We start from the raw sequence: 12,523 nt of genomic DNA, 5'->3' as shown, positions 1-12,523 counted from the left end.
CTCATCCATGGCCACCTTCTCATCCATGGCCACCTTCTCATCCATGGCCACCTTCTCATCCATGGCCACCTTCTCATCCATGGCCACCTTCTCATTCATGACCACCTTCTCATCCATGACCACCTTCTCATCCATGGCCACCTTCTCATCCATGGCCACCTTCTCATCCATGGCCACCTTCTCATCCATGACCACCTTCTCATCCATGGCCACCTTCTCATCCATGGCCACCTTCTCATCCATGACCACCTTCTCATCCATGACCACCTTCTCATCCATGGCCACCTTCTCATCCATGGCCACCTTCTCATCCATGGCCACCTTCTCATCCATGACCACCTTCTCATCCATGGCCACCTTCTCATCCATGGCCACCTTCTCATCCATGACCACCTTCTCATCCATGGCCACCTTCTCATCCATGGCCACCTTGGGTGGGATCCGATGGACTCAGAAGGAAGTCAGGGTCCCCCTGTTCCTAAGGTCCCAGACCCCTGAGGAAGCCTGGTTAACAGGCGAAATGCGTGGGGATCTTTCCAGTTCCCGGTGCCCAGCTCCTGTACTTATGATATACAGGTAATTATGTTCTGACTTATCATACAGCTTATCAACTTATACCACACTTGTGGACTTACCATTTATTTTGACTCTATTTGTTCATTGCTGGTGATGTGTTCTTACTATACTATAGCAAACATTAAATAGGCACGGGATTTACTGGTTTGTTCTTGCACAATCAGTGCTTTTTAAATGTTTTTAAATGTATGTACTCTAATTTTCAATAAAATGTTTACAAATTGTTATATATTTTGGGCATCCCTATTCTTTTGCACAATGTAAAAGGTCCCAGATATTTATGACATAAAGATATTGGTATATAGAATTGTTTCCCATAAATCTCTTCCTCATGCAATCCCTTCCCTTCCTTGGTCGAACTGGAAGGACATCCACCCGTATAAACTATGATATCAGTCATCCTCTGGTTCCACCTCTTCTGTAGATCAGACTCACCCCATGGCACAAGGAGCGGCTCCTCCAGGCTGCTGTGATCCACATAACAGGAGTAAGTGTCGCCCTCCCTGGGGATCACCTCCACGCTGACCCTGATCTGATAGGTGCCGTCAGGATTAGGAAGGATCGGATCAGATATGTTGGAGGGAATGTCGTCCTTCTCATTCTTCATCCACCGTACGATGACGTCCCGGGGGTAAAATCCATACACTAGACAGTGGAGTTTGGTGACCTCATCTGGTTTGCGACCTGTGACCTTTACTTGTGGCTGAACTGAGAAGCAAAATTTAAAATGTGTGTCTTGTATTGACCCTTTCTCCATCATACAAATATCAGCTTCATATCATCTTATAGAACAGATCTATAAATCCCTGCAAGTAAGTCCATAAGAAAGAAAAGGAAAATACCTGTAACAAGGGGGCTGGATTCAGGCAGGACAAACGACACACTGGGGCACATTTACCCGATGTCCATCAGGTGTCACTGCTGCGCTGAAGTCCGTCGGAGTTCACGATCCTATTCCTGGTGCTTGTAAGTGCTTTTTTTTCATATTCTGTGGTTTTTCTGAATCCGCCGGGTTTTCCGACGGCCACGCCCCCTGATTTCCATCGCGTGCATGCCGGTGCGCCACAATCCGATCGCGTGTGCCAAAAACCCGGGGCAATTCAGGGAAAAATGGCGCAAATCGGAAAATGTGCGAATCGGACCCTTAGTAAATAACTCCTAGTAACTACAAAACTCCAGCCCCCGTAATGACCCTGCCTGCTTGCCTCTGTGTATCCTTGGTAATATAGGACAACTAGAAGACAGTCCATCCCTACACCAAAGTGGGAGCACGAAACAGGACAAACAAACAACAAATAACAGAGACCAAAAACAGGTCACAACAGAGAGGGAAAAGCAGCACATAGTCACCGGACAGGAGGGAGAACCAAGAAAACAAGTCTAAATACCAAGTGAGCGAAATACAAACACTAGCACGATGAGGAGCTGACCAGCAAATGGTGCAAGAGAGATATGTGATAAGAAGTCCCAGCCTCCGAGGTGATTGTGCCAGAGCTGCAGAGAGCACAGAGGAGTGCGGAGCTGTCAATCACCAGGGGTTAACTACTGCCGGAACAAGTATATAGTACAGCAGGGCATAAAACTGCTGCAAGTTGACTCCTTAGAGCAAAGCCCCAGAGAAGGCAACACCATGAGCTGACTGTCCTCATGTGTGTATATATGCTGTACGATTGTATATGGCACTGTATGTGTGTGATGTGTATAAGCTGCATGTGTATGTGTGTATGGTGTGAATATATACTGTATGTGTGTATATATGCTGTATGATTGTATATGGCACTGTATGTGTGAGATGTGTATAAGCTGCATGTGTATGTGGTGTATGGTGTGTATATATGTATACCGTATGTGTGTACAGATGCTGTATGATTGTATATGACACTGTATGTGTGTGTTTGTGATGTGTATATGCTGTATGTGTGTATGGTTTATGGTGTGAATATATTCTGTATGTGTGTGTATGTCATGTGTATATGCTGTATGTGGTGTATGGTGTGTATATATGTGTATACTGTATGTGTGTATATCTGCTGTATGATTGTATATGGCAATGTATGTGTGTGTTTGTGATGTGTGTATGCTGTATGTGTGTATGGTGTGAATATATACTGTATGTGTGTATATATGCTGTATGATTGTATATGGCACTGTATGTGTGTGCTTGTGATGTGTGTATGCTGTATGTGTGTATGGTGTGAATATATACTCTATGTGTGTATATATGCTGTATGATTGTATATGGCGCTATATGTGTGAGATGTGTATAAGCTGCATGTGTATGTGGTGTATGGTGTGTATATATGTGTATACTGTATGTGTGTATATCTGCTGTACGATTGTATATGGCACTGTGTGTGTGTTTGATGTGTGTATGCTGTATGTGTGTATATATGCTGTATGATTGTATATGGCACTGTATGTGTGTGTATGTGATGTGCATATGCTGTATGTGGTGTATGGTGTGTATATATGTGTATACTGTATGTGTGTGTATATGCTGTATGATTGTATATGGCACTGTATGTGTGTGTATGTGATGTGTATATGCTGTATATGTGTGCATGAGTTTATAAATGTGTGTACATACAGTATACAAGTGTATAAATATGTGTGAGTATATGTATACGTTTCTAAGCAGGAGATACGCTTCCTTCTATAAATGAGAATACTAATAATAATCAGTGATTTCTCTGGGAGAATTATCTCTAACTATATTATCCTGCATCATGTATCGGTACTTAGAGATGTAGGTAAGAAATATCTCTGTTTGTATTTATGGACGACTCCTTCATATATTTTGTATGGCTGTACCCGCCGTACTATAGACTTGTAATGATTGCTAGATAACACACTGGGGCTCATTTACTAAGGGTCCGCGGTCCGCACTATCATCGGAATACACAACGATTTCTGTTTTGGCGCACGTGATCAGATTTTGGCGCATCGGCGCCGGCTTTCATGTGACACAAAACGGGGAGGGGTGGGCCCTCGGACGATCCGATGGATTCGGACAAGGCGTGGGATTTAACAAAGCAAATTGTGTCGCAAGACACGCACTTACAAGCACCGGGAAGAAGAAGGTGAACTCCGGTGTACCTGAGCGGGGGAAGCGACATGATCGGGCGCAACGAGCTACGTGAATCGTGCCGGACTTCTTCTTCGGCGGACTGTCCGGATCGGGGATCGCGTCAGGACCAGGTAAGTAAATTTGCCCCACTATCGGCTGAATTCATCCCTAAACTACCTTTCCTCTCCAGATCTTCTCTCCCGTATTTTAGGAAAGTCTTCATGGCGCTGATACAGTCCGTCTGCAGGTGGTTCAGTAGTTTCTCCCCGAGTCGTTCCTCGGGGCTGTTCCATTTCTGTGCGGTGATATTAGCTTGGGGCATCCATGGAATAAGTTTCCCCGTCTCGGTGTCGAGTGTGATGAAGTTTTTCCTGTCATACACAACTGTGAAGAATCCTGAGGCGCTGGAGCCATCTCTCAGGTCACATCCGTACACGGCCTGGAAGACAACGTCACCTGTGCCGGCACAAGAATATATTACATGGAGTCTGGTGTATGGTGTCATAAGAGCACGGAGGTAAGTACAAGAACATATTACATGGAGCCTGGTATATGGTGGAATAAGAGCAAGGAGGTAAGTACAAGAACATATTACATGGAGCCTGGTGTATGGTGTCATAAGAGCAAGGAGGTAAGTACAAGAACATATTACATGGAGCTTGGTGTATGGTGTCATAAGAGCACGGAGGTAAGTACAAGAACATATTACATGGAGCCTGGTATATGGTGGAATAAGAGCAAGGAGGTAAGTACAAGAACATATTACATGGAGCCTGGTGTATGGTGTCATAAGAGCAAGGAGGTAAGTACAAGAACATGTTACACGGAGCCTGGTATATGGTGTCATATGTTTTGGGGTAATACTGCTATGGGGGTCCTGTGAGTGTCCCGGTGCTTAACCCTTGTCTCTGACTGTCTCTGTTATGGGGTCCTGTGAATATCCCCGCTCTTAGCCCTTGTCTCTGTCTGTCTCTGTTATGGGGGTCCTGTCAGTATCCTGGTTCCTAGCCCTTGTCTCTGGCTGTCTCTGTTATGGGGTCCTGTGAATATCCTAGCTCCTAGCCCTTGTCTCTGGCTGTCTCTGTTATGGGAGTCCTGTGAATATTTAGGTTCCTAGCCCTTGTCTCTGGCTGTCTCTGTTATGGGAGTCCTGTGAATATTTAGGTTCCTAGCCCTTGTCTCTGGCTGTCTCTGTTATGGGGGTCCTGTGAATATTTTGGTTCCTAGCCCTTGTCTCTGGCTGTCTCTGTTATGGGGGTCCTGTGAATATCCCCGCTCTTAGCCCTTGTCTCTGGCTGTCTCTGTTATGGGGGTCCTGTCAGTATCCTGGTTCCTAGCCCTTGTCTCTGGCTGTCTCTGTTATGGGGTCTTGTGAATATCCTAGCTCCTAGCCCTTGTCTCTGGCTGTCTCTGTTATGGGGGTCCTGTGAATATTTAGGTTCCTAGCCCTTGTCTCTGGCTGTCTCTGTTATGGGGGTCCTGTGAATATTTTGGTTCCTAGCCCTTGTCTCTGGCTGTCTCTGTTATGGGGGTCCTGTGAATAGCCCCGCTCTTAGCCCTTGTCACTGGCTGTCTCTGTTATGGGGGTCCTGTCAGTATCCTGGTTCCTGGCCCTTGTCTCAGTTTCTGTTATGGGGGTCCTGTGAATATTTTGGTTCCTAGCCCTTGTCTCTGGCTGTCTCTGTTATGGGGGTCCTGTGAATATCTTGGTTCCTAGCCCTTGTCTCTGGCTGTCTCTGTTATGGGGGTCCTGTGAATATCCCCGCTCTTAGCCCTTGTCTCTGGCTGTCTCTGTTATGGGGTCCTGTGAATATCCTGGTTCCTAGCCCTAGTCTCTGACTGTCAATGTTATGGGGGTCCTGTGAATATCATAGTTCCCAGCCCTTGTCTCTGTTATGGGGGTCCTGTCAGTATGTGTGGTATCTGTCTAGCCACGATGTAGGTAGTACATACTGGATTGTATATAGTGAGGTGTATACTCTGTGTATATATTGTATGGATATAGTATATTTTCCTACCTTTGTACATCTCAGTCTTTCTGAACTGGCTCATCACTATCTTTGCCTCATGTTGGCTTTGGACCTCGGTCACTATATCAACCCACGTCTGTCTCTCCCACTCCTCCGGTGGCACATGGCTCTCCATCCACGGAGCCACGGGGACAGTTCTGCCAACATCACTACTGTAGAAACTGATAGCCAGACCATCCACATATCCGGTTACAGAGAACTCCGGGAGCTCGGGGCCCGGGGCTGAGACCAATGTGTAATGATAGCGCAGCGAGTGACTGTCTGAGAGAGGAAGGCCGAAATGTTACACATCTATCAACTACAGCAAGAAAAACTATATATACAGTATACAATCACACCGGAAAACAATTAGAGAATTCCACTTTTCTCATCTCATAGGTGTAAAATCTGTACACAATGGGGCAGATTTACTCACCCGGTCCTGTCGCAATCCTGCGGTGCGTTGTCCGACCAGGATTTGGGTTCTGCTGGGATTCACTAAGGTCGTGCTTCCAATTTCCTGCATGTGTCGCTTCCGCACCAAGATCCGCCGGAGTTCACCTTCTTCTTCCAGGTGCATGTAAGTGATGATCTTGCGACACAATTCCGTTTTAAGATTCTGCGGTTTGTCCGAATCCGCTGGGTTGTCCAACTGCATGGCCCCCGATTTATGTTGCATGCAAGCCGGCGCCCATGCGGCACAATCCGATCGTGTGCACCAAAAACCCGGGGCAATTCGAAGCAAAATGGAAATATTCGGGAAACCCGACAGAGTCGCCGTCCGCGGACCCTTAGTAAATGAGCCTCAATGTGGCAGATGTAGTAACTACCTACCTGCTGAGGAAGCCTTATGTGAAACACGCATTGGGGAGCTCCCAGCCGTAATGTCATGATCCACCAACGATGGGTAAGACATTTTTTGGGTATCTCTTATTTTGACTTTGCTGTCACTAAATATATATATATATATACGTTACAATACTATAGGCGGCTACTTATGTTTGGAGAATTTACTAGGGGCTAATATTATTACTTGGTGGTTTAGTGTCAGGCACTGCCTATTATCCTAGAATATCTCTGTTGTCTTTTACATCTGTACTGTGCCATCTGGTGGCCCTGGGCGAGAAATATCTTTTAGCTCATCAGCAATTCCTGACCTGTAATGATTTCGGCTCATGTGATTCTAAAAGTCCATGACCAATCTACCCCCATGTATGATAGTATTCATGAGTACAGGCTTATGGAGGGCTCATGCAACAAAATATCCATTCACGTTACTCCACATTCGGGGTCATGGTCGGTGCACGAGTAGGGGAACAGCCCTTCTTCAAACATCAATAATTTTAACTCCAAATTCAGATAGAAAGCAATTATTCTGTATTGTAACATTGATTTGCAATTCATATGTTTTCCACTTCGACATTTCACTAGTAAGAACTTCATCAGAAACTGTGAGTTGTGTACAAAAAACCAACTTCATAAGTATCGTACAATGTGAGAGAGAAATAATAATATATATATATAGACACTTAGAGATCACATGACCCTCAATCTCTAACACAAGGTCCTGGAAGTCAGATTGGTCATGGACACATAGGGGCACATTTACTTACCTTGTCCATTCGCGTTCCAGCAGCGGCTTCTTGGACAAGCGTTCGGGTCTTCCGGCGATTCATGAAGTCCTGCGCTCGATGTCCACCAGGATATCGACCAATTTTTTTTAAAAAATGCGGTGGTTTTCCGAATCCGTCGGGTTTTCATTCGGCCACACCCCCCGATTTCCGTCACGTGCATGCCAGCGCCGATGCGCCACAATCCGATCGCGTGCGCCAAAAACCCAGGGCAATTCAGGGAAAATTGGCGCAAATCGGAAATATTCGGGTAACACGTCGGGAAAACGCGAATCGGGCCCTTAGTAAATGACCCCCATAGAGATCACATGACCCTCCATCTCTAACACAAGGTCCTGGAAGTCAGATTGGTCATGGACAGTTAGAGGTCACATGACCCTTAATCTGCGTCCATTTTATGGACATTTTACCTAATCTCTGATAAAGTAAAAGATATTTCTGAACCAGAGGCCTCACTTTACATTTAAAGAAAGTGAAGCAGAACTATTGATACATGTATATTGGTAAATTATCTAATATTCTGCCCTTCACACACATTATGAAAGTGGCCAAACCCTTTTAGGGTTAATTGCCTTTTCTATTTTTTTATTGTGGCACAATGAGCCAATAAGCCGATGTGTACATCCATTGTTCCAAGGTCGTTTCCCAACCGTCCCCGACCTTCACATCCGCTCTATTGGGTTTGGCAATCCGCTGTCAGAGCCTCCCAAAATATTGTTCCAGAGATTGGGGAACAATAGAAACTTATTTGGAGAAGAGAAACGTGGCGACAACTGAATGAAGACTTTATCTCTCACGTGTTGTGGACCCGTCGCCATCATTACCGGAGCTTCCACTCAGTAGATGTGCGGTCATTACATAATAATCTCCTGGTTACCAGCAGATTAGTGGCTTCAGTTATAATCCATTTATTCCATCACCTTTCTGCTTCTGCGCAGCAGCCAATTAGGACAAGACGACTTCAGTATAAAACTCATGGACCAGAGATTTCCATCTACATCTGATTCCTTTTAGAGAAAACTGGAGACAATGGGGGGCATTAATCATACGCTGGCGCTCATGCACCGGCGAAGGGACAGTAACTCCCTGCGCCGACCCACTCCTGGCCGGCCAGGTCCCCGCTCCTTCACGGCCCATAGCACATAGGGCTATATAGTCGCAAGTGCTAGCAATAGGCCAACATTTACGCTAATTTCAGCGCCACTGACGTGGAATATGCCCCAATGACAGGTCAGTCACCACTGACAACCAGAACCAGGCCGTCCCATGAATAAATATTCAATCATTAAATATAAATGGCAGATTATACAAAACATGAGAATTTTTTTAAAGGAAATCAATAAATAAAATTAAAAAAAATATTTCAAAATAGCTTTTTCTCCCACTTGCCCTAAAGGCTCAGGGATCTTTCTTTATTCCCAATCTGAAATAACTTGCACCGTGGAGGAGGCTGGACGGATCTCGAGCGCCAGGGACGGACAATACAGGACATTGTAATGGCGGATCACCAGGGCAGGAGAATCACAATGTAGAGGTGAATCATTGATACAATGTGATACACGGGATCACTCACTGTCTATAATGTATCATTACAACCCATGGGATTTCATTACAGTAGATAGAAGCAAATGATCTTAGGACGACTCCACAGACTGAGCCCCAGAATGTCCATAGATTGGTCTATATACACAGGTACAGGCATTATACTTGTTGGTATAAATCTTTCAATTACTTGAAGTGCTTAAGTTGTACACTGAAAGTTATAAAAAGGACATCACATTTCAGCTGCACCAGACAATCTACGGAAGTAGCACCCGGTTATCCGGCACCCATACAAATCATTATGGACCGTGTCCCCTCTAACTTACCAGAAAAGACCACAGGCAAATATAGGAGAAGCAGAACGTTAAGGAACAAACCCTTCATCCTGTGGGATATGTGAGAGATGGTTGAATAGTAAGACCAAAAGCACAGAATATAAGCCACACCCATAAAAGGTGACAGAGGCATCAAACTGGAATTTGGGGACTTGTTGCCAACAAATATAAAATGAAGTTGTTTATGTAAATGTGGATGTGTCACCTGTGTGGTGTAGTATATAGAGGAAGTGTCAGCTCTCCTGTGTGGTGTAGTATATAGAGGATGTGTCTCCTGTGTGGTGTAGTATATAGAGGATGTGTCTCCTGTGTGGTGTAGTATATAGAGGATGTATCTCCTGTGTGGTGCAGTATATAGAGGATGTGTCTCCTGTGTGGTGTAGTATATAGATGATGTGTCTCCTGTGTGGTGTAGTATATAGATGATGTGTCTCCTGTGTGGTGCAGTATATAGAGGATGTGTCACCTGTGTGGTGTAGTATATAGAGGATGTGTCTCCTGTGTGGTGTAGTATATAGAGGATGTGTCTCCTGTGTGGTGCAGTATATAGAGGATGTGTCTGCTGTGTGGTGTAGTATATAGAATATGTGTCTCCTTTGTGGTGTAGTATATAGAGGATGTGTCTCCTGTGTGGTGTAGTATATAGAGGATGTGTCTCCTATGTGGTGTAGTATATAGAGGATGTGTCTCCTGTGTGGTGTAGTATATAGAGGATGTGTCTCCTGTGTGGTGCAGTATATAGAGGATGTGTCTCCTGTGTGGTGTAGTGTATAGAGGATGTGTCTCCTGTGTGGTGTAGTATATAGAGGATGTGTCTCCTGGGTGGTGTAGTATATAGAGGATGTGTCTCCTGTGTGGTGTAGTATATAGAGGATGTGTCACCTGTGTGGTGTAGTATATAGAGGATGTGTCTCCTGTGTGGTGCAGTATATAGAGGATGTGTCTCCTGTGTGGTGTAGTATATAGAGGATGTGTCTCCTGTGTGGTGTAGTATATAGATGATGTGTCTCCTGTGTGGTGTAGTATATAGAGGATGTGTCTCCTGTGTGGTGTAGTATATAGAGGATGTGTCTCCTGTGTGGTGCAGTATATAGAGGATGTGTCTGCTGTGTGGTGTAGTATATAGAGGATGTTTCACCTCTCATGTGTGGTGTAGTATATAGAGGATGTGTCTCCTGTGTGGTGTAGTATATAGAGGACGTGTCTCCTGTGTGGTGTAGTATATAGAGGATGTGTCTCCTGTGTGGTGCAGTATATAGAGGATGTGTCTGCTGTGTGGTGTAGTATATATAGGATGTGTCTCTTGTGTGGTGTAGTATATAGAGGATGTGTCTCCTGTGTGGTGTAGTATATAGAGCATGTGTCTCTTTTGTGGTGTAGTATATAGAGGATGTGTCTCCTGTGTGGTGTAGTATATAGAGGATGTGTCTCCTGTGTGGTGTAGTATATAGAGGATGTATCTCCTGTGTGGTGCAGTATATAGAGGATGTGTCTCCTGTGTGGTGTAGTATATAGATAATGTGTCTCCTGTGGGGTGTAGTATATAGAGGATGTGTCTCCTGTGTGGTGTAGTATATAGAGGATGTGTCTCCTGTGTGGTGCAGTATATAGAGGATGTGTCTCCTGTGTGGTGTATTATATAGAGGATGTGTCTCCTGTGTGGTGTAGTATATAGAGGATGTGTCTCCTGTGTGGTGTAGTATATAGAGGATGTGTCTCCTGTGTGGTGTAGTATATAGAGGATGTGTCTCCTGTGTGGTGTAGTATATAGAGGATGTGTCTCCTGTGTGGTGTAGTGTATAGAGGATGTGTCTCCTGTGTGGTGTAGTGTATAGAGGATGTGTCTCCTGTGTGGTGTAGTATATAGAGGATGTGTCTCCTGTGTGGTGTAGTATATAGAGGATGTGTCTCCTGTGTGGTGTAGTATATAAAGGATTTGTCTCCTGTGTGGTGTAGTATATAAAGGATTTGTCTCCTGTGTGGTGTAGTATATAGAGGATGTGTCTCCTGTGTGGTGTAGTGTATAGAGGATTTGTCTCCTGTGTGGTGTAGTATATAGAGGATGTGTCTCCTGTGTGGTGTAGTATATAGAGGATGTGTCTCCTGTGCGGTGTAGTGTATAGATGTTGTGTCTCCTGTGCGATGTAGTATATAGAGGATGTGTCTCCTGTGTGATGTAGTATATAGAGCATGTGTCTCCTGTGTGGTGTAGTATATAGAGGATGTGTCTCCTGTGTGGTGTAGTATATAGAGGATGTGTCTGCTGGGTGGTGTAGTATATAAAGGATGTGTCTCCTGTGTGGTGTAGTATATAGAGGATGTGTCTCCTGTGTGGTGTAGTATATAGAGGATGTGTCTCCTGTGTGGTGTAGTATATAGAGAATGTGTCTCCTGTGCGGAGTAGTATATAGAGGATGTGTCAGCTCTCCTGTGTGGTGTATTATATAGAGGATGTGTCTCCTGTGTGGTGTAGTATATAGAGGATGTGTCTCCTGTGTGGTGTATTATATAGAGGATGTGTCTCCTGTGTGGTGTAGTATATAGAGGATGTGTCAGCTCTCCTGTGTGGTGTATTATATAGAGGATGTGTCTCCTGTGTGGTGTAGTATATAGAGGATGTGTCTCCTGTGTGGTGTAGTATATAGAGAATGTGTCTCCTGTGCGGAGTAGTATATAGAGGATGTGTCAGCTCTCCTGTGTGGTGTAGTATATAGAGGATGTGTCTCCTGTGTGGTGTAGTATATAGAGGATGTGTCTCCTGTGTAATGTAGTGTATAGAGGATGTGTCTCCTGTGTGGTGTAGTATATAGAGGATGCGTCAGCTCTCCTGTGTGGTGTAGTATATAGAGGATGTGTCAGCTCTCCTGTGTGGTGTAGTATATAGAGGATGTGTCTCCTGTGTGGTGTAGTATATAGAGGATGTGTCTCCTGTGTGGTGTAGTATATAGAGGATGTGTCTCCTGTGTGGTGTAGTATATAGAGGATGTGTCTCCTGTGTGTTGTAGTATATAGAGGATGTGTCTCCTGTGTAGTGTAGTATATAGAGGATGTGTCTCCTGTGTAGTGTAGTATATAGAGGATGTGCAACTGTGTTTTTTGTCAGTTTCACTGCACTTGGAATATTTTACCAGCTTTCTAGTACATTGCGTGGAATACTAAATTGTGCAACTAAAAAGTACAATTTAATCCACAGATAACTAGCCCATATACTTCTCTTTTTGATTGAGGGGAGTTAAAACAGAATACAAAAACGAACGGCTGTATATACTGCTCCTGTGCACACTACTGTAGATTAATATTTTTCATGGAAATATTTTTTACTTAAGGGGCAGTATTATAGTAGTTATATCCCTGTACATAGGG

At 44.5% G+C, this 12,523-nt stretch overlaps 1 protein-coding gene across 1 annotated transcript; it reads right to left on the bottom strand.

The window, feature by feature from the left end:
• Positions 1 to 478: 478 nt before the first annotated feature.
• LOC140077489 (uncharacterized) lies at positions 479 to 6,568 on the bottom strand. The gene is made up of 5 exons (XM_072124728.1): positions 6,487 to 6,568; positions 5,662 to 5,934; positions 3,821 to 4,537; positions 952 to 1,284; positions 479 to 504 (listed from the first exon to the last, which is right to left on the bottom strand). The coding sequence occupies exons 1-5, from the start codon at positions 6,566 to 6,568 to the stop codon at positions 479 to 481; spliced, it is 1,431 nt and encodes a 476-aa protein (XP_071980829.1).
• Between the last annotated feature and the right edge of the window lie 5,955 nt (positions 6,569 to 12,523).

This window comes from Engystomops pustulosus, chromosome 9 (assembly GCF_040894005.1).
Source record: "Engystomops pustulosus chromosome 9, aEngPut4.maternal, whole genome shotgun sequence".
NCBI lineage: Eukaryota > Metazoa > Chordata > Amphibia > Anura > Leptodactylidae > Engystomops > Engystomops pustulosus.
The sequence above is the reverse complement of the archived record's forward strand: the minus strand, read 5'-3'. Positions and strand labels throughout refer to the sequence as shown.

Bases quoted from the DNA above. Each gene is read 5' to 3' on its own strand.
- LOC140077489 (XM_072124728.1), bottom strand. From the start codon at position 6,568: ATGTCTTACCCATCGTTGGTGGATCATGACATTACGGCTGGGAGCTCC. The intron at 5,935-6,486 runs GTAGGTAGTTAC...TTCCTCTCTCAG, and splicing joins ACATAAGGCTTCCTCAGCAG to ACAGTCACTCGCTGCGCTAT. The intron at 505-951 runs GTGGATGTCCTT...CCTGTTAACCAG, and splicing joins TGATATCATAGTTTATACGG to GCTTCCTCAGGGGTCTGGGA.